This window comes from Camellia sinensis, chromosome 8, assembly GCF_055761805.1.
Source record: "Camellia sinensis isolate YWXY chromosome 8, ASM5576180v1, whole genome shotgun sequence".
In the NCBI taxonomy this organism is placed as follows: domain Eukaryota; kingdom Viridiplantae; phylum Streptophyta; class Magnoliopsida; order Ericales; family Theaceae; genus Camellia; species Camellia sinensis.
This window is the reverse complement of record NC_138968.1, coordinates 150,119,537-150,141,685: the sequence shown is the minus strand read 5'-3', so window position 1 is coordinate 150,141,685 and position 22,149 is coordinate 150,119,537. Positions and strand designations below refer to the sequence as shown.

Genomic DNA, 22,149 nt, shown 5'->3' with positions numbered 1-22,149 from the left:
AATTATTGATTTTATTTTTCATAACATAAAATAAAAATAAAACTAACATGTATTGTTAATATAATGGTAAACTTGCATTATCTTATTGGTGGAACACTACAAATACCTATCAAAATATACTTTTAACCATCTTAAGCTTTATTTTTATTGAATTATTTATCCACTAAAATCATAAACAAAATATAGTATTAAATTTAATAGATTCTTGCAATCTAAGAAATTAAAGAAGATATGAAAATAATTAAATTTTAATCTTAAATTAAAAACTATAAAGAAAAACAAAAGAATTGAAATCATGTCTAATATGGTAGAATTTTCATTTCAAAACATAATATTTTCGATTTTCAAACCAAGTATGTACATATATATTTTGGATTTTGTAACACAAAATAAAATATGAAAGATTAAATTTTGATTGGAACACTCATAGTACCATCCACAGTTGTACCATTATAAACCATTTCCTACCATATCTCAAAGTAAGACATGCAAATAAAAACTAACAATAATAATAAAAAAAAAGAACAATACTATAACCAAAAGAATTTCTATGAACACGATTTAAATTACAATCTGCCAAAAATCTAACGTATATAAACACTATTTAAATTCCTAATGCAAATCAAACCCATACTTTTTTCAATAAATACAAAAATGTGTCTTTGTGCAAGTGTATTCAAGGTATTTCAATAATAAAAGTACACCATTAATGAGAAGAAACATAATGAATCTGCAGAATTGGGCTTGAAAGTTGTTTGGGTTGAAATTCTCTTAAAACTTTTGTGGTTTCAAAATCTACAACTTCAGCAGCCCATGTGCATGTTATTCTAAGCTTGTAATTTTTGAATCATAAGTGCAGCTGGATTTGTTAGACTGATTTGCCTATGTCTGCACGTAAAGTTATGGGTAAATTACACTTGCGTTTTCTGCAATCTTTATAATGAAAATAAAAATCACAAATGGTTGGAAAAAAAATAAATTATTAGAGCAAAAGAAAAAGAAAAACAAAGACATGAACACTACAATTTTCAGAGCATAAGAAAAAGAGAAACAGAGACATGTTTGTTGCCCTCATAAACAATAGCCATGTGCACTTAATTAAGCTCTATGGAGTGGGGCAGAGGAGAGAGATTTGTGCTTATAGGATTCTTCAATGGAGATGGGGGAGAGAGATATAGAACCGGAGAGAAGATTGGGTTTTATATATCCTATTAAGTTTTCAATAAAAATTCAAAATTGGTGGAACAAACACTCCAGGAATATCCTCAATGACACAATATGCTACAAATTATTAGAGCAAAAAAAAAAAAAACAGAGACATGGACATTACAATTTTCTGCAATCTTTGTAGTCAAAACAAAAAATCTCAAATGCTTAGAACAAAAAATAAATTATTAAAGCAAAAGAGAGAAAAAAAAAAACCGAGTCTTGCATTCGATGGCGAACTACTGGCGTTCACTGCTGATGAAGCAAGTTGATGAAGTATATGTATTTGTAGTAGTGGATTGTTAGAAATAATGGTTTAAGGGGATATGGATAGATGGGTGGTTTTTTTTTTTTTTTTTTTTTTATATCTATCTATTGTAGGATAGTGAGAGAGTATGACTGAAAATGTTTGAGGGTAGGAGAGATTTGTTTGAGGTGGGAGAGTAACAACTTTTTATGGATAGGTTTTTTTTTTTTTTTTTTTTTTTTGTTGACAGCTTTTTATGGATAGGAGTTGTGGATAGTGGGAGAGTGGGAGTGAAAGTCTTTAAGAGTAGGGGAGAAACGTAGAGTAGGAAAGAAAGGTAGAAGAGTAGGAGTTTTTATTATTATGAAAGTCTTTGAGAGGGAAGGAAAAGAACTATAAACTCAAAAGAGAATTGCCACATATTTTTAAAATTTATGAGAATTTTAGAATGACATTTTGAAGGCTTTTGGAACAACACTACATTCTATTATATATATAGTATAGATATATATATATATATATATATATAATATAGATGTATTGTTGTGCTTATATTTTGATGTATTGTTTTATCGGCTAGGACAACGTCGTATTTGGGCATATAAAAACAACGATGATGTATGAATCCGTTTGAAACTCTGAGCTTTCATATTTGAAAAGTTAGAATTGATTCTCAAAATAAAAACAGAGAAATTTATCTACTTGAAAAGAATGAAATTCCACTGTTTTAGAAAACAAATTAATTTCCTAATGTTTCGTTTTTGTAGCCCTCAATTTGCATTTTTTGGCCCTAAATTTGAAATTAGGTACTCAATTTTTGTAATTGGTCATTAATTTTCAAGTTTTAGTCATTAATTGTAAATTTAACTGTTTTTAAAGCAATGAAATTTTTACTATTCAAACAGTGAAACCAAGAAAGGAAAATATCATTGGTTCTATAAGAGTGAACACAATGAATTTTGTCATTTTTTTCTCCAAAATTTCATATTCGTCATTAGTCTTATTTGATAGATGTCAACAAGAGTTCTAAAATACAAGTTTTTATTAAAAAAAACTATAGATCTAGATAAACATTATTAAAATTTAAAATTATCAAGTGATTGAAAAAGTATAAGACCAATATTATTTATTGTTTGGCAGGGGAATTTATGTGATATTTGTCCTTTTTTTTAAGTAAATATAAAATTGATAAATTCTACTTGAGATCGACTAGTCCACAAAAAATAGTTAGAGATTGAAAAGAATATGTTAGCAAAACTTTAATATAACAATTTAATTTTCATCTTTAAATTTTTTTTTACTTAAAATTGTTGTTTTAAGTTTTAAATTGTCTCCCGCCAGAACTAAGAGAAGAAAGTTGATTTGTACTTTTAAATTTTATTTTGATTTTAAAATTTAAATTATCTTGAACTGAAACATATGCAGCACCACAATATTAAATGAGAGTATAAGGTTTGTATAGTGAAATAACTTATTTTTTCCTCATTTTCCTGATGTGAAATTATAAAATAAAAATTAACAGTTATTTGGATGGAAGTTCATTTCTAAATAAGCAATTTCAGTCGTTCAATTTTTAATTAGGCTAATTTTAGTTTATTTCAAATCAAACAAATCTAAGCAATATATTTTGATAAAACAGATAAAACTGCGGTTAAACCAGTGAATCAGTCAAACCGAAAACGATTCAACTGAATTGGATAAGTCAAAAGACCAACCAATATACAAAAAATTTAATTAATTCAAACTTTTAAATCTTATTTTAAAATTTAAACAATTTTGAACTGAAACATGCACAATACTACAATATTAAATGGGAGTATAAGATTCACTTTATATAAGTGAAACAATTCATTTTTTCTTTTTTTTCTCGATGTGGGATTGTAATTATTTTAAAGTTAAATATTATGAGAGTTTCAAAATCTTATACAAAATTATTTTTAAAATCAAAACTTCTATGTGAGATTATAAAATAAAAGTAAAATGGAAGTTAGCAAATATAGATTTTCTTAATTATTTAAAATTAAGAAAATAAAAAAAAATGGGTTGAGATATTGATCATAAGGTTTTTCACTAAATATCTATTTTTGCTTATATAAATTGAAGTATAATTAAGATTCACTTTATGTAAGTGAAACAATTCATTGTTCCTTTATTTTTCCGATGTGAGATTGTAAAATAAAAGTTAAATGAGACTAGCCAATGAAGATTTTCTTAATTATTAAAAATTAAGAAAATTCAATAATTTATACAAATTGGAGCATAAGATTAACTTTATGTAAATGAAATAATTCACTTTTTTCTTTTTTTCCCCAATGTGAAATTGTAAAATAAAAAGTAAATAGAAGCTAGCCAATAGAAATTTTCTTAATTGTATATAATTAAAAAAATTTAATAATTTTAGAATGAGGGTTTGGAGTTCCTAAAAGACTTCTCCTTCAAAACCCCTTTATAAGATTCACTTTATATAAATGAAATAACTTACTTTTTCTTTCTTTTTCTTTATGTGAGATTGTAAAATAAAAATTAACAATTATTTGGGCGATAAATTTATTTCTAATCAAACAATCTTAACCTTTGAATATTTAGTTAGGTCAATCTTTAGTTTATTTCGAATCAAACAAATCTAACTAATATATTTTGATAAAACTGCTAAAATTACGATTAAACCAGCAAATCATTCAAACCAAAAATGATTTAACTTAATCAGTTAGGTCAAAAGACCAACCATCTTACACAAAAATGAATTACTTAAAACTTTTAAATTTTATTTTCTTAAAATTTAAAAGCAATCTATTAATTTAAATTTAAAATTGCATAATATAAATTTAAAATTATAATAATCTATCCTGTACGGGGAGCAAATATTCCGGCAAGCCCGTACTCCTTTCTTCCGAGCTCCGTCGATGTTCGATCACCTGCGAGCAAGTAACGGTGAGCTACCCGGCGGTGTGTGGCCGGAAAAACCCTCCGACGATCAAGTTAGCACACACCTTAGGATGGATAGAGAGAAGGGAGAGAGTGTTTGAGTGTAAGAATCCCTTACAGAGACGTTCGTGTGTCCGCGTATGGGAAGCGCAGACATACTTATATACCCTCTACGCCCCATATCCACTCCCAGTCATCTCCTGACACGTGGCTCCGTTATCCCATCTGTCAGCATAAACCTTGCTGAACATCACCTAATCCAACTGCCTGCCCATTCTCCTGGGAGCTCGGCAGCCGGACAATTCCATCTCGGCCATCGTCTGCCATGCTGCGCTTCATGCCCAAGTACTCTAACAGCTAAGCTTAGATGAGGACCGGACTCGGCGACATCTCGGCAAAGCCGAGCTCGGGACTACTTACGCTTGTCTGCGGTCGACCTACCTGCCGAGCAAACAGGTACCTCGGTCCAACCTTGCCTTTCCTGGTGCTGGACTTTTCACCTGACCGGCTTCGTAATCACGGATCCTTGCAGCTCGGTCAATCAACGCGCTGCCTTAACCGAGCAGCTTCCTTCAAGGCCGGGCCACACAACTTGGCCCAACACCTGTTCGGCCCAAATCTGTCTGGCACAACTCTGCCCGGCCCAAATCTGTCCGGCACAACTCTGTCCGGCCCAAATCTGTCCGGCCCAAATCTGTCTGGCCCAAATCTGTCCGGCACAACTCTGTCTGGCCCAAATCTGTCTGGCACAAAGTCCATATCATTAATCTCCCTCTCATATCCCATAATTTATAAGTTTTAAATACGAATTTAAAATAATCATAATAATCTCATAATTTTTGTATTAAGGAGGCAGTAAGACTGACGTTGAGATTATCAATATATTTGTATATTTTATAAAAGAATACTTTTAAGGAGAGATATTATGAGAGTTTCAAAACCTCATATAAAATTATTTTTTAAATCAAAACTTCTATCTGAGATTATAAAATAAAACTTAAATGAAAGCTAGCTAATGTGGATTTTCTTAATTGTTTAAAATTAACAAAATCAAAAAATTAGCATGAGATATTGATCATAAGGTTTCTAACTAAAAATCTTGTTTTATTATAAATGAGAGTATAAGATTCATTTTGTATAAGTGAAATAATTCACTTTTTCTTTCTTTTCCCGATGTGAGATTGTAAAATAAAAGCTAAATGGAAGCTAGTCAATAGAAATTTTCTTAATTGTTTAAAATTAAAAAAATTTAATAACTTTAGAATGATGATTTGGAGATCTTAGAAAGCTTATCCCTAAAAATCCATTTTTCCTTATATAATATATAGATATTAATAAGAATTTATATTTGTTTTAGATTTTTTTTAATATATAAATTATTATTTTTTTTATATTTTAGTGAAATGCATAGTATAATTTTTTTTCTCTCTTTTTTTTTTTTATTATATCAATTGTAACCAGTTATTTTTTAATAAAAATTTATATTTGTTTTAGATTTTTTTTAATATACAAATTATTTTTTACAGTGTAATTTTTATTTTTTTCTCTTTTTTTTATTTTTACTTTTTGCTATTTCAACCTGCTATTTTTTTTTAAAAAAATTATATTTATTTTAGATATTTTTTAATACACAAATTTTTTTTTATAGATTTTTTGTAAAAATAATTTAGCAATCCCTCCATTAACCATAGTGTATAAGAGAAATTGAAAAGGGTGTGGTAGTAAGTAAGAGAGAAGTCGAAAAGGCTTATAGATTGGGAGAAGTCTATAAATGCTAAGGTTTTTTTTTTAAATAAAAAAATTAAAAAATTAAGATTGAGATATTGGAGCTCCCACAAGACTTGCGGGTTAGAAACCCAATTTTCCTTATATAATATATAGATAAAAAGATAGATATAGATATAAATATTTATATTTGTTTTAGAAATTTTTTTAATATACAAATTATTATTATTATTTTTAGATTTTTAATAAAAATAATTTAATAATCTCATCACTAACCATAGTATATGGAAAAAGTTGAAACAAATACTGCAGTAACTATGAGAGAAATCAAAAAGACTTGTGGGTAGGAAGAAGTCGATGAATGCTAAAGTTAATTTTTTTTTTAAATCAAAAAATTAAAAAATTAAAATTAGATATTGAAACTCTCATAAAACTTATGGATTAGAAACTATTATATAATATATATATATATATATATATATGTAGATGTATTGTTGTGCTTATATTTTGATGTGTTGTTTTATCGACTAGGACAACTTAGTATGATTGTTTGTCGAGCCTGAAAGTCGTATTTGGGCATATAAAAACAACGATGATGTATGAATCCGTTTGAAACTCTGAGCTTTCATATTAGGAAAGTTAGAATTGATTCTCAAAATAAAAACAGAGAAATTTATCTACTTGAAAAGAATGAAATTTCTCTGTTTTAGAAAACAAATTAATTTCCTAATGTTTCATTTTTGTAGCCCTCAATTTTCATTTTTTGGCCCTAAATTTGAAATTAGGTACTCAATTTTTGTAATTGGTCATTAATTTTTAAGTTTTAGTCATTAATTGTAAATTTAACTGTTTTTAAAGCAAAGAAATTTTACTACGCAAACAGTGAAACCAAGAAAGGAAAATGTCATTGTTTCTATAAGAGTGAACACAATGAAATTTTGTCATTTTTTTCTCCAAAATTTCATATTCATCATTGAAGTATAAGACCATTATTTATTGTTTGGCAGGGGAATTTATGTGATATTTGTTTTTTTTCTTTTTAAGTAAATATAAAATTGATAAATTGTACTTGAGATCAACTATTCCACAAAAAAAAGTTAGAAATTGAAAAGAATATGCTAGCAAAACTTTAATATAACAATTTAATTAGTTAATTTTCATCTAAACAAAAAAAAATCTTACTTAAAATTGTTGTTTTTAAGTTTTAAATTGTCCCCCGCCAGAACTAAGAGAAGAAAGATGATTTGTACTCTCTTTTTTTTATTAATGTAGTAAAATTTGTCTCTCGCGCCAACGAAAAGTGCACAAATTTTTAAAAAATCTTGTAAATTTTCTATGCTTGCCAACATAATGATGCCAAACATTTCAATCGAAAGCTCTCATGCACTCCATTAATTTATATAAATTATTACAAATAAAAAGAAAAGAAAAATCAGATCCAAAGCATACAGGAAAACTACAAATGAAAATCATACCATGGCTGAACCGTTGCTCCTGTTTGTCAACTACCCTTAAAAAAAGGTAAGCCCAGTTGTCTTTACCAAAGATACAAGCAGTAGCTGTACAACAATTTTTATTTATATCAATGGTTGTTTTAGGAAATCCAAAACAGACTTTTCAAATACAATATAATATCTATATATGCACCTAAAAAAAAGTATCCCAAAATAAATGACAAAGACTAAATTAAATTTAAGGATATTTCACACCACATCAAAATCTAGCCTGGATGTTATTTTCGAAAATACTTTTTTATAGGTGCATAGTTGTTCCAATCTATATAAAATAAAAATAATAATTGTCACACATGTTTATATGTGGTCCTTGTACTAAAAATGAAATAAAAATTAACCAGAGGAGGTGCTATTATTGAACACAGCACACTGATGCATTGGCCTGGAAAGCTGGCCACCAGCGGTGGTGGGGCACGCCACGAGCCCCACCGGTGGTACCATACAGTTATAAGATAGGCATACAGACACCGAATCGGGTAATGCCGTTCCGGCCATCATCGGAAATTTCGTGATGTAATTATGCTGTAAGTAGAGTGTTTTGGTGCTTCTGTTGAGCACACACTCTACGTACTCCACAGGGACTGTCCCAATCAGACGGTTGTTATTCAAAAACAGACTCTCTACTCCTGCCAAAGCTCCCGATAGTTCCCCGTCCAAGGAGTTATGGCTCAAGTCCACGATCGATCCCTGACCGTACGATGACGATGATGATGATATTGGAACTGTGTGTGGGACCACTCCAGATAAATTGTTCCGTTGTAATAGCATTGAAGAGAGGGTGGGTCGGAAGAGTGAAATGGGGATGGTCCCACTGAAGTGATTCATGCTTAAGTCGAGGTACACTAACTCTGAGAGTGATTGTAGGCCGTTGTTGAGTGGGCCCCACATCTCGTTACCGGAAACCGACAAGTACCGGAGGGACAACGGCAGCTGTTTCGGCAGCAAACCCGAGAACATGTTGTTTTTCAAATCCAAGTGGAGGAGCTCAGCCGGTAACAACTTCGGTATATTCCCGGAAAGCCGGTTCGAGGCCAGAATAAGGACTTTTAACTGAGTTAACCCGGATAGATCCAGCGGTACGGAACCGGTGAGCTGGTTGTAGCTGAGATCGAGAGTGTGGAGGTTCGGGAGGGCTGAAATGGAGGCTGGGATGGGTCCGGTGAGGCGGTTGTTGGTTAGGGAGATGACTCGGAGGTTTTTGAGGGTTCCGAGTTGGGGAGGGATTGGACCGGTGACAATGCCGGAGAAGAGGATGAGTTGAGTTAACTCGGTGAGGTTGGAGAGGGATGGGGAGAGTGAACCGGCGAGTCCCGGTGAGTCGGAGAGGCCGGTGCCGAGAGTGAGAGAGGTGACTCTTTTGAGGTTATTAACGGTGGAACAGGTGATTCCGGTGAAGGTTGAGCAAGGATCTGGTAGGGTGAAGTCCCAGGTGGAGAAGAAATCAGTACCGCGTAATTCCGTCAGGCTGTTCTTGATTTCGTGTAATGCAGAAAGATCGACGGTGCTGATCTGTTGTTGTGGGTTTGCACGACCCAGGAGTAGGAGTAGGAGATCGAGTAACAGGAGGAGGAGAGAGTGAGGTCTGACCATTCTGTGAGAGAGAGAGAGAGATTTGAGTTTGAAAAAACAGGGGTCTAAGTGTTAATAAGGAATATTCAATAAAAGTGATAGTGAGTGAGGTTGGTTTTAGTTCACAGATTCATAGGTGCCTAAGTAGTTGCGTGGACATGAGTGATAGAGACAACAAAGAAACAGGGATAGGCGTGAGGGACGAAGAAACGAGTGGTCGCTTAATTACTCAGATATGTGAAGTAGGAGGGAACACTGGGTAATGAAGAGGTCGCGGATGGAGATTGGAGAGGAGAGGCGTCATGTGTAATTAAGAAGTTATTCATTTCGTCACGAAGAGATTCACGCCATCCATTGGTGGGTCCCATCAATTGGTGTGGTGGGTCCTCTTCAAGTATTGTCACAAGTTTAATTAGTTATTTTCAATATTTTAATTATATTAATTTTATTCCTAATATAGGAAAATTATATATAAATTCATTTTTATACTTATTTTTTAAATTTAATAATATGTAAGTGAGATAATTTATTGATATTTAGAGACGATTTGAGAGAGTATATTACCTTAGATATTCTAATGTAATGTTACATTATTGGATTTAAAAAATAAATCTAGTTTTTTTTTTTTGTATAAGTAGCATCACGTTACAAAAAATAGGATTTAAATTCTTTCAAGTTGATCATCTCAATTTAAGAGAGCGCTTAGACTTTATAAACGCATTTTAGGACTGACTTTAGTGATCCATACCTTTCACTTTTTAAGACTCATTAAATAAAAGGAGTTTTCAAATAAAATATTCATACAAAAAAAATTAAGATAATCAGTTATTGATAACTATATGTTTGAATCATATTCGTATTATAAAAAATGAATCCCTATTCTTGAAATTATATTTAAAAACAAATATGATTTAAACATATAGATACCGATGTCAAATATTTTTATTTTTTATATAAATATTTTACTTAATGAATCTTAAAAAATAAATAATTCGAATTATCGAAATCGATTAAAAAATGAACTTAACAAATCAAAATGCTCTCAACTTAAGAGAAGTCAACCCCCAAAATATTTTGGGATGTTTTAGGAAGATAGTTAAAAGTTGAATTTTTAATTTTTTTTGATTTGTTTTTAAAAAGTACATAAAAAATATCAGAAAATAATATGACCTAAAATGAGCTAAAAAGCTGAGAAGTGGTTTTTAGTCCTCCATGGATAGATGTCGTTAAATCTAAAATAAATGTAGAAATGCAATTAAAAGGGGTGACAATGTTAATTTACAGGAATGCGGGTGTCAATGTAATTTATTAAAAATATAAAACAAAACTAACCCTTTTTTTTTGTTTTTGTTTTTTTGATGTGCACAACTTGATTAAAAATTCATCCGTCAATATTTCAGCACCTACCAAATAATTTTTAAATTAAAAAATTCAGTTTTTTTTTTTTTAATTTTTTTTTATTTTATCATTTGCATTACTTAAAAATAATTTGAAGTTATCATTTTATAATTCAAAATAAATTTAGCCTTCGTTTGTCATAAGTTAAAATGGAGCTTATTTTGCTAAAATAGTCACAAAAAGATAAAATAATTTTTTTAACCCAATAAGACAAAATGTCATATCCAAACTATAATCATTTTATTTTTTCTCTTACAAAAGTCAAAAAATCTATTTTAAACGAGACTTTTTAGTCCTACACTAAAATAGTCTAAAAACCAAAAAACGAAAAATTCAACCCACATTCCAAAAAGACTTTGTATAGGGTTATAGTTTTGGAGAAAGGTCAGGGAGGAGAGTCTGACACAAGGACACGCCAGGAAAACGTACGGGACACGCCATCTGCCATGTCCTTTTAATTTATTTATTTTTTTTTTTGTAAGAGACACACCCAGGACAGGCGTGTCTAGATCTGGACACGATATGAGACACAACGAGGAGAGAGACAAAAGAGAGAGAGTGTGGCAGAAGAGAGTGAAGAGACAAACTTGTCACGCAATCGAAGACATTCAGTTGATCGATTGAACATCCAATCGCTGTATCGACATCCAATTGTCAACGATCTGTTTCCTTTCGATTTCATGACTTCCACCGTAAGCATCTCTCTCTCTCTCTCACGCCTTCTCTCCCGCTGCGTCATCTTCTCTCTCTCTTGCTCGCGTCTCTGTCTCTTTCGCCGACTCTATCCCTCTTGCCTTCTTTCTTATCTTACATATATATAAGATAATATTAATAAGATAATATTATTTTATAAGTATATATAACATATTATATACTATGAAAAATGTTTTGGAGCAATAATTTTTGAGCTCTAACGCCAACTATAATGAGTTGGCAGTGGGTCCCACCGACTGTGATGTGATTTTTGTCTTAGTTTGTTTTTTTAATATTTTTTTTCTCCTTGCCATGTCAATAGTACTCTATTAGAGTATCAAAATTAGTGATATGAATCATTATATTTATACATATTAATAAAAAAACACATGTATATAAAATAAAATAAAAAATTATCAAAAACACATTATTTAAAAAATATAATAAATAAATAAAATATTAATGTATATTAAAATAAAAATATTTATAAATCAAAAAAAAAATTTGTCATGTTCCCTGCAGTGTCCGTGTCCTCATTTTTTGAAAATTATTGTGTCCCGTGTCCGTATCCCTGTCTGTGTCCGTGCTTCATAGCCAGAAACAAATTGACGTGAATAGATGGGTATGCAATTCCAATGGACAGATGGGTTTTGGATGACACAAAGAAGAGGAGAAGAGCATTGTATGGGGGTGAAATATCATTTGCTTTCCGTACTCCTAGAACTCAAGCTTCACGTAACGACGTCTGACCTGGAAACAGAGAAACGGTGAGCTGCCTGACGGTGTGTTGCTGGATAGACCCTCCGACAATCAAGTCAGATCACTTGATGAAGAAGAATACTGTTTTAGAGAGAGAGAGTTGTTCAGACAGCATACCTCCAACGTTCCCCTTCCTTCCTTTTTCTAGGCCGGCCATGCAGCCTCAGGGATTATGTGCGCACTACCTCTGCTGTCCTTTCCTTAACAGGTGGCAGTGCTCGCCTCTCACCACCATACGCTTGTAAAGGCCAAAACCTCCAAACAATATATACAGAATTGCCAAGCGGTATTGATGTGTGCTTAGAGCGGGTTTCCCCTCCACCACATCATTGGTCCAGGTGGCACACTTAACCGGGATATCATGACCGACCTATCCCTTGAAGAAACACAACTACGATTAATACGGCCGAGCTGTAAGAAGTCGGTTCTTCCGGATTGACTGGCCATGAGGCGCACCGGCCTTCGCCCTGGTCTAAATTCATTCCGGGCTATGCTTGGCGCAGTTCCGATCAGGAACACGAATGCCTAGCCGAACGCCTAGCCAAATCACAGCTTGGTCGGGAGCACGCATGACCCCATGCTCCGGTCGATTGATCTAGCTCGGCCCAGTGCGACGGCCTGTGAAGCCGCTCTGACCGAGCAAATGATGTGACTCGGCCACCCGCTATAACCCGCGTTACCGTAGCTCAGCCGTACTTGTTCGGCGCAAATCTCCCTCTCAATTGCCCCTTAATCCCATCTGAGCTAAGCGTGATTGGGATTACCGCCATGATTGAGCTATCCTATTTGGTCGGTCTTCTGAATTGCGCCAGTAGTCTTGTCACTGGTCGTACAGCCGTACTGACAGAACCATCTCTTTGCTATCACGTGGCTTCGCCCCATTGGCTCTATGCAGCCCCACAGCTATCTCCCTTAAGCGCAAAATTCAAACGGCTGCTGCCATTTGGGTTTCCCACCCTTTTTATACACACACGAGGGGTCATTCGTGCCCCCACTTTTCATCTTCGTTTTCGAGCCCAAAACCCTAGCTTTCAAAACCGCCATCGCCATTCGTCAGGCTATTTTCGACTACCTTCGATTTTTCAGAAACAACAGGCGAGCTCGAAGTGTGCTGATCTTGCCCAGGCATCCATCATCCGTAAGTTTCCCTGCCCCTCTTTGCGTTTTGCTCTCATTGTTCTTCGTGTTCTTCATTCTTGTTTTTCACGTTTTTGCCTGGCACTGTTGGAATCCTATCAGTGCCCCTTCTTAGGGGCAATATTGGTACACCCTAGGAAAAACTGGAATCGAAAAAGCAGATGGGGCTCCTGTGCCCCTTGCTTCCCCAAGTTTTAAAGCACTAACTCCGTATTCGAGATGAACAGCCTGAAATCTGGGTAAGACTGAGCTAAAAAAAATAATTTAGATCCATAGATAGAACTTCAGCCAAGCAAAAACTAGTTTGTGGCTTCTCGTTGAGGCCGCGACCGTTCTGGACATAGGGAATCAAAACCGAACTAGGAATGCCAAATCGGCCAGATAAGAGCCAAGATAGGGGTCGGGCCAGTCAAACGCCCCAGAAACCTTTTACCGAGCTAAGAACTCCACATAGAAGCCGTGCAATTTACGCCACACTAACCCTTGGAATGATTTCTTAACAATGCAGAACAAACTAGGACCGACTAGGCCCATTCAGCATTACTTCCGGTGAGGCTCAAAGTTTGAGCAAACACACAAAATTTTTCACCGAGTTACGACCTAAGTCATCTCAATAAATAAAACCGGGATAGATGGGCAAGTACCGGTTCATGGTGAGTTCTCCCGGGGCCCTTGCTGAGTTCCGTAGAGAGTACAACATTCTAGACGATGTCCATCTGGAGCTCGCCAAGAAAGAAGACACCCCATGGGGCGAGCTAGACAAGTGTCCCTTCACGGTCGTGTCCATAGTAGAAGGAGGACTACGCTTCCCAGTCCAGCCCCTGATCTGAGAGTTTTTGAGGCAGACCAGGCTTTGCCCGACCCAGGTTTCCAACAATACATACAAAATAATAAATGGTGTGGCCGAGCTAAATAGATTACTTGGCCGGAATCTCGGCCTCGCCGAGATATTTCACCAATATACCCTTAGCAAAAATAAAGGTGGGCTTTGCTGGTATCTGAAAGTCAGGAAAGGCCGAGCAAAGCTCATTGAAGTTAATCCGGACAAAGAAATCAACGACGACGATTTTCTGTGGGTGTCCGATCGTTATGAGGACACCGAGGCACCCATACCGGGCTAGTACATTAGGAAAGATTTCGGGAGTGTCGTGAGTAGCTCGGTGAACCGTGTTATTTTCTTTCTGCATTGGTCTTCTTTTGCTGATCTAACACTTGTCTTCTTTTTGCAGATTATAAGCTCTTGGCAGAGGATTTCTCCCGCGCTAACCAGGAAGCTATAAGGGTCGTGTTGCGCCATCCGGTCGAGGAGTGAGAGTCACCAAAACTGCTCGGCTTCGAACCGACCTACCACTACACAGCACTGCGCAAGAGCAGGGTAACCGAATTTTTGCATGCGCCTTCCCCAGAACCAGATCCAAACCTTCCACTGATCAAATTGGTCCCACTGACGGTTGAGCAAGAGATGGCCAAGATCCGACCAATCAAATCGATGATCACCGGCGAGGCGAGCGACTCTCAGCCACCGGAGGCAGTCGGAGGGACTTCTTCCACGCCGATCGTGCAAGGGGAGGGTACTGTGTTAGCTCTGGCCAGCAAACAAGCTGTTGGCCGGTCGAAGAAGAGGCCGAGAAAGGATAAGGTTGAACAGCACCTAGCGGATGAGGATTCAATCGAGCACGCTTCCACCGACTTGGGGGACCAGACTGAGCAACCGATCACCGGGCCATCCAAAAGTTCGAGTGCCCCCCCGGTCTGGTCGCCCGAGTTATCATACAAAAGCCGAGCTGTCTCCACCGCGGATTCAGTTTACGCGGACAAGGACTACTCTCTCGGTTTCAACATGACCAAGGAGCTGCTCCTTCCCGCTGACATGCAGAAGCATGACGAGCTGTCCGACCTGAAGGTGCTCCGCTCGGCGGTGAAATCAATAGTGCTAGTAAGTTGACAGTCTCCTTTGTTCATCAAGTTTTTGCTCGGTTTTTCCATTCTGACAATCTTCCCGTGCTTTCAGGCTGCGCAGAAGAACTACTTGGCCCACGAGTGAATGATCGCCACGCGGCAAAGTCTGCGGGATGTAATTTCTGACAACAAGGCCAAGACGGCCGAGTTGACTGAGCTGAAAGCCACGCAGGAGGCGACAGAGGCTGAACGTGATACACTAAGTCAGAAATTGGCCCGGGCTGAAGAAGACAAGCAGAGGGTCGTTCAGTTGACAAAGGCTCATTACCTCGCCGAGTTGTGAAAGCTTTGGGATGCCCACAAAGCCGAGAGAGACAAGGCGGTAGACGATGCTGAAGATCGCGGGTATGCAGAGGGTGAAAGGACTTATGAGCGGCAAGTTCAAGCGACCAAGGACATCTTTTTCCAGTGCGGTTGGAAAGCTGCCATGGAAAAAGTTGGCCTTGGTCAAGACGCCGAGATGTTCCAAAACCCACCTGCTGCTTATATCCCGGCCTATACGCTGGCCTACGCTAGCGTCGCGCAAAAAAGACTTATTAAAGAGGCGAAGAAGGCAGCTGAGGAAGAGGCAGCCGCCGTACAACCAGCCGAGCCAAATCCCCCCAAAGCTTCTGATGGGGCTGAGGACCGTGAGACGGAGCAAGAGGTTGTCGCGGTTGTTGATGCCGAGACAGAAGATGCCGAGGTGGGCCTGGCCGAACAAAATGTCCTTCTAGATTTAGATTGATCTCTTCTGTCTCTTTTTTTTTTCTTTTTTTTTTTTTGAATGTAACCGGGCTTGGCCTCACTTTTGTAACCCAACTTGCTTTATCAATGAAAATTCTACTTTTCGCCCGTAATGTGCAAATTTTCTTCGATTTCAAATGTAGACGCCAACTTTTAGCTCGGCTACAAAGTTTGTGGGCGAGCAAAATCAGCTCAGCCCTTACATGAATTAGGCAAAACGCCAACTTATTTGTTGGGCGAGCAAAATCAGCTCGGCCAGTTGGAAGTTTGGCAAAACGCCAACATTTCACGTAGCGAGCAAAGTCAGCTCGTTTCATTTGGGCGAGCAAAATCAGCTCGACCATTACAAGTTGGTTAGAATGCCAACTTTTTACACGGACGAGCAAAGTCAGCTCGGCCCTGAAAGAAAATGGACAACGTGCCAACATTTTATTTGGGTAAGCAAAATCAACTCGGCCCTTACAAGTTGGTCAGAACGCCAACTTTTTACACGGGCGAGCAAAGTCAGCTGGGCCCTTAAGGAAGTTGGACAAAGCGCCAACATTTCGTTTGGGCGAGCAAAATCAGCTCGGCCTTTATAGGTTGGTCCGAGCGTCAACTTTTTACACGGTGAGCAAAGTTAGCTCGGCCCTTAAGGAAGTTGGACAAGCGCTAACATTTCGTTTGGGCGAGCAAAATCAGTTCGGCCCTTATAGGTTGGTCAGAGCGCCAACTTTTTACACGGGCGAGCAAAGTCAGCTCGGTCTTTAAGGAAGTTGGACAAGCGCCAACATTTCATTGTAGACGAGCAAAAATCAGCTCGACCTTCATGCAATTTGGACAGAATACCAACTGTTTGTACGGCCTGTCTCTACACCGGCAAGAAAAAGTCAGTTCGGCTCAGTGTAAGTTGGCTCAATGTAAGTTGGTCTTCTTGCCCCTGGCATCTTCAGTCCCTGGCATCTTCAGTGGCCTAATATCCCTGTGATGTCATTATGCAGAAACTCATAATATAAAAAAATGGGGCTATTTCTCATTACATGCCAGCGATTTACATCAAATGCCAAAAGGCTAAAGATTCAAAAGGCTAAGTAACAAAAACGATTACATCTCAAAAGTAAAAAATCCTAAGATTAGCTGCATTCCATGGTCTGGGGATAGCTTTTCCATCTAAGTCTTCCAAATGGTATGTCCTTTTACCTGCCAGGCCAGTTACCTTATATGGCCCCTCCCAATTTGCACCATTTTTCCCTTCGCCAGGGACTACTGTGTTGCCCATTACCTTTCTTAAGATCCAGTCCCCAACCTTAAACAGCCTCGGATGCATGGCCTTGTTGTATTTCCTGGAGTTCTTGCTGATAGGCTGCTATGTGGATTAGAGCCCGTTCCCTTCTTTCTTCGGCTAGGTCAAGTTCCAATGCCACTGCTTCATTGTTCAAGTCTGGCTCAAAACTTTCAGACCGGATGGTAAGCATACCAATTTCCAGTGGGATGACGGCCTCCATGCCATAGGCTAAGGCGAACGGTGTTTCCCCGGTAGAGCGTCTGGGCGTGGTGCGGTATGCCCAGAGCACGTTGGGGAGTTCTTCAGCCCATTTCCCTTTGGCTTTTTCTAGCCGCTTCTTCAGCCCGTCCAGGATGGTCTTGTTTGAGGCTTCTGCTTGACCATTTGACTGAGGGTAGGCCGGTGTGGAGTTGTAGAACTCAATCTTTAACTCCTCGTAAAATCCGCAAAAAAGTTTACCATCAAATTGGGTGTCACTATCTGAGATAAGGGCCCTTGGTATACCGAAGAGAGTGACGACATTTTGCCAAACGAACTTCTTCACGTTTTTTTCCTTTATGGTCGCCAATGGTTCAGCCTCAACCACTTGGTGAAGTAGTCGGTGGCAGCGATGAAGAACTTGCGGTTGCTCGGGGCTGCTAGGAGTGGTCCTACAATATCCAAACCCTAAAGCGCGAACAACCGAGGACTTGTAAGGGGAAGCAGTTCTCTGGTCGGTTGGTGGATTTGGTGAGCAAATTTCTGGCATTTTTCACACCTGCGAACGTATTTCTGTGCGTCCGCCTGCATACATGGCCACCAGTAACCTTGGAAAATCGCTCAGTAAACCAGAGACCTACCCCCAGTATGACTCCTGCAGATGCCTTCATGGATCTCGTAGAAGAAAGCTTCAACCTTGTCGGGGTGGACGCACTTCAGATATGGCCCGGTAAAATACTTCTTGTACAAGGTTCCAGATGGAGAGCGCCAAAACCGCTCTGATTTGGCCCGGATTTTGTTGGCCACCTTCTTCTCTTCTGGCAAAATTTTATCTTTTAGGAAGGCGATGATGGGGTCCATCCAAGATGGTCCCAGGTCGGTGCAGAGTACCTCGGACACTTCTGGTTCCTCTATGCTTGGCTGAGGTAGGAATTCTATCATCAAAGGATTGGGAAAAGCTATTTCCGTGGATGCAAGGTCGGCCAATTCGTCAGCTGTGTTATTTTCTTCACGGTTGATTTGTTCCACTTTTATTGCGGCAAACTTCTTTATTTCTGCGCGCACCAGTGCCTGATACTTGGCCATTCTTTCATCCTTGGCTTTATACTCCCCAGAGACCTGATTGACCACCAGCTTAGAGTCGCTGAATACCATAAGAGCCGATGGTTTCATTTTTAACGCCCTCCTCAGTCCGGTAAGGAAGGCCTCGTATTCTGTCTCGTTGTTGGACGCCGAGAAGCCGAGCATAATTGCTTGCTCTATAATCAGCCCGTCCGGGGAAGTTAGCACGATACCCAGCCCGACGCCATGTCTGTTAGAGGCCCTATCGACGAGGAGCTTCCACATCTCACCAATGAACAACTTCCAGCAATCGGATGGGTTTTGGGAGCTCCTCAACTCCAAGGTTCCGGTCGGTTCATTCTGGTCTTTCTCCATGCCTCGGTTAGGCTTGTCTTTCGATAAGTTATCTGGCTTTTCCAGTTCGGCTGCCATTTGTCCTTCTTCCATTTGTGACCCAACACTTGTCTCTATTGCCTGTACCATGGGCCGCGCCAAATCCGCACTAGCCAAATCAACCGGGCAAACCGGATGCATTCCAGGGGCAAACTATGCCACAAAGTCTGCAAGAGCCTGAGCCTTGATCGCGGTACGCGGTTGGAACTTGATGTCGTACTGCCCCAATTCTACCCATTTCAAAATTCTCCCTATAAAGTCTGCCTTTTCAAAGAGCACCTTGAGTGGAAACTCGGTCAACACTACTATCGTATGGGCATGAAAATAGTGTGCCAGTTTTCTAGAAGCCATCATCAGGGCCAAGGCTAATTTCTCTAGCGGCAGATATCTCGATTCAGCAGGGAGCAAGGTCTTGCTTACGTAAAAGATGGAAAGGTGCTGGGTGCCTTCAGTACGGACCAAAACCGCGCTCACCGCATGTTGAGAGACCGCTAAGTAGAGATACAGTTCTTCGCCCAGCTGTGGTGTAACCAGGATAGGGGCTGCGGACAGGTACACTTTTAGATCCGCCAGTGCACAGTCACATTTTTTGTCCCAGAAGAACTTGGCCTTCAAAGTTTTGAAAAAGGGCTTGCAACGATTTGAGGACCGACTTATAAATCCATTCAGCGCAGCTGCCATCCCAGCGAGATGTTGCACGTCCTTCGTGGAGTTTGGTCGCTCCAACTCTTCTATTGCCTTGATTTGGGATGGGTCGGCTTCAATCCCTCGGTTCGTGACCAGAAAACCCAGAAACTTTCCAGTGCCGACTCCGAAGGCGCACTTGGAGGCATTCAAACGAAGCTTGTGATGTTTTAGTGTAGCGAACATCTCTACTAGGTCGGCGAGGTGTTGAGACTTTTCCTTGCTCTTTACTACCATATCATCTATGTAAGCCTCCATAGTGCGTCCCAGATGGGGAGCGAACATCTTGGTTACCATCTTTTGAAAAGTTGCCCCGGCGTTTTTTAGTCCGAACGACATGACTTTGTAACAATACAGGCCCCTCGGGGTGGTGAATTAAGTGATCTCTTTGTCTGGTTCATACATGGCTATCTGGTGGTAGCCGCGGTATGTGTCCAGGAAGCTGAACCTCTGATGGCCAGCGGTCAAGTCCACCAGCTGGTCGATCCGTGGGAGGGGGAAGCTATCCTTTGGGCATGCACGGTTGACTGTTTCATAATCGACACACACCCGCCACTTGCCATTCTTTTTTTGAACCACCACCGTGTTGGATATCCATCGAGGGTATTGCACTTCTTCTATTGCCCCTGCTTCCAACAAGTTCTTGACTTCTTCCGCCACCACCTCGGCGTGGTGCAAGGCCGAGCGGCGTGTCCTCTGGATGATCGGCCGTGCATTAGGGAAGACATTCAACTGATGACAAATGAAGCTAGGGTCGACGCCAGGCATATCGTAAGGTGTCCACGCGAAGGCTTCCATATTGGAAATCAGAAAGTCAACGTACGCATGTCGTTCGGTGCTGGACAGGGATGAGCCCAAAAGAAAGAACTTGTTGGGGTCATTCTCATCTATGCGCACCTTCACCAAATTTTCAACTGATTTCTCTTCAGCCTTTCTCCCCACGTCTTCCAAGACCTCCTTTCCCTCCTGTTCCTCTATCATTTGAACAAACCCTTTGGCGGCTCGGCTGCCGTTCACCGCAACGAAACACTGCTTCACCATCACCTGGTCTCCCTGAACCTCTTCTATTTGCCCAGTTGGCGCCGGGAAGCGCAGAACCTGATGGTAGGTTGATGCTCAGCTGCCGTTCACCATAACGAAACACTGTTTCACCATCACCTGGTCTCCCCGAACCTCTTCTATTTGCCCAGTTAGCGCTGGGAAGCGCAGAACCTGATGGTAGGTTGATGCTATGGCTTGCATGGCGTGCAACCAGCCCCTGCCCAAGATTAAGTTGTAGGTGGATGGGACCTTGAGCACCCAGAATTCTACTTGCTTTATGACCAAACCCGCCTTGACCGGCAAAATGATCTTTCCCACCGGCCACTCTGGCCGAGAGTTAAAGCCAACCAAAGGAGACGTTACAGGGGCCAAGTCCTTGTCCTCCAACTTCATTTGCTTGAATGCGTCGTAATACATGATTTCGACCGAACTCCCCTGGTCAATCAAGATCCTTTTGATATCAAAGTCCTTGATGTGAAGAGTCACTACTAGGGCGTCATTGTGGGGCATCTGAATTCTCTCCAAGTCTTTATTGGAAAAGGTGAGGATATCCTTCTCTTCGGACTTTCCTTTCTTCGCAGCGGGTTGAACGGAGAGCACTTCCCTCATGTGCTCGACTTTCTTAATCATCCCTCTCAGCTCGCAGACCCTTGCCAGTTCAATGACGCCATGGATGACATTGATTACGCCTTGGGGCGCTGCCTCCAGGGTGGCTAGGCTGTTTGGCTCGGTTTGCCCCGGCGGGGCGTCTTTCATACCCCCATCTATGTACTGGTCCAAATGTCCCGTCGCCACCAGCTTCTCCAAATGTTGTTTGAGTGGCAAGCAATCCTCCGTTCAGTGCCCCCGTTCCTCGTGGAAGGTGCATCGATACCTTGAGTTAAAGCCTCTCTGTGCATTCCCCAACTTTGCCGGCCATCGGACGAAGGGCTCACCTCGGATTTCACTCAGGGTGCAGTAAATTGGGATCTTAAAGACCGTGGTGATACCAGTTCACGCCTTCAATTTCCTCTTGGCGTCTTCCTCTTCATCACGGGAAACGTTAGCTCGGTCGTTTCTGTGGCCTTTGTTTCTATCATCGCGATTTAAGTTATGACGTTGATCTTTTGACTGGTCGTTTGGGCAGTTGTCCTCCTGCCCGACCGAGTGAACCTTCCCCGCCACTCTTCTATCCGTCGCTACTGGATTAGCCTTCTCAGTCGCGGAGGCGACATCATCGTCCACACGGATGTGTTCGTTGATCCGTTGCATCAAGGATTCCATAGTTGTGGGCTGGTGCATTGTAAGCGAAACTTGCAGCCTATGACCGACTGGGAGACCTCGCTTGTATTGAGTAATCGCCAGATTGGTGGGGCAGTCGAGGATCTCATTGTAAGTTTTCCAGTACTTCGCATTACATGCCTTCAATGAACCTCCAGACTCCATCTTGACGCCTAGGAGATGGTCGACCTCCTTTGATGTTCGAGTGTTGGTTTTGAATTTGGTGACGAAGGCCTCCGCTAATTGCTGCCACCCCTCGATACTCCCCTCCGGAAGCCTTTCGAACCATTTCAGGCCTAGTTCTCCCAAGCTTGCCGGGAATATAAGGCCCATCAAGGCTTCATTGCATCGGTGTTCAGCCATTACTTGCCGGTAATAACTCACGTGCA

General features: G+C 39.5%; 1 protein-coding gene across 1 annotated transcript; it reads right to left on the bottom strand.

The window, feature by feature from the left end:
• Positions 1-7,663: 7,663 nt before the first annotated feature.
• On the bottom strand, positions 7,664-9,487 carry LOC114274050 (Leucine-rich repeat (LRR) family protein). The gene has a single exon (XM_028215912.2). It carries the CDS (start codon positions 9,205-9,207, stop codon positions 7,951-7,953), a length of 1,257 nt encoding a protein of 418 aa, XP_028071713.2. The 5' UTR covers positions 9,208-9,487; the 3' UTR covers positions 7,664-7,950.
• Positions 9,488-22,149: the final 12,662 nt, after the last annotated feature.

Coding starts and splice junctions, on each gene's coding strand:
- LOC114274050 (XM_028215912.2), bottom strand. CDS start 9,207: ATGGTCAGACCTCACTCTCTCCTCCTCCTGTTACTCGATCTCCTACTC.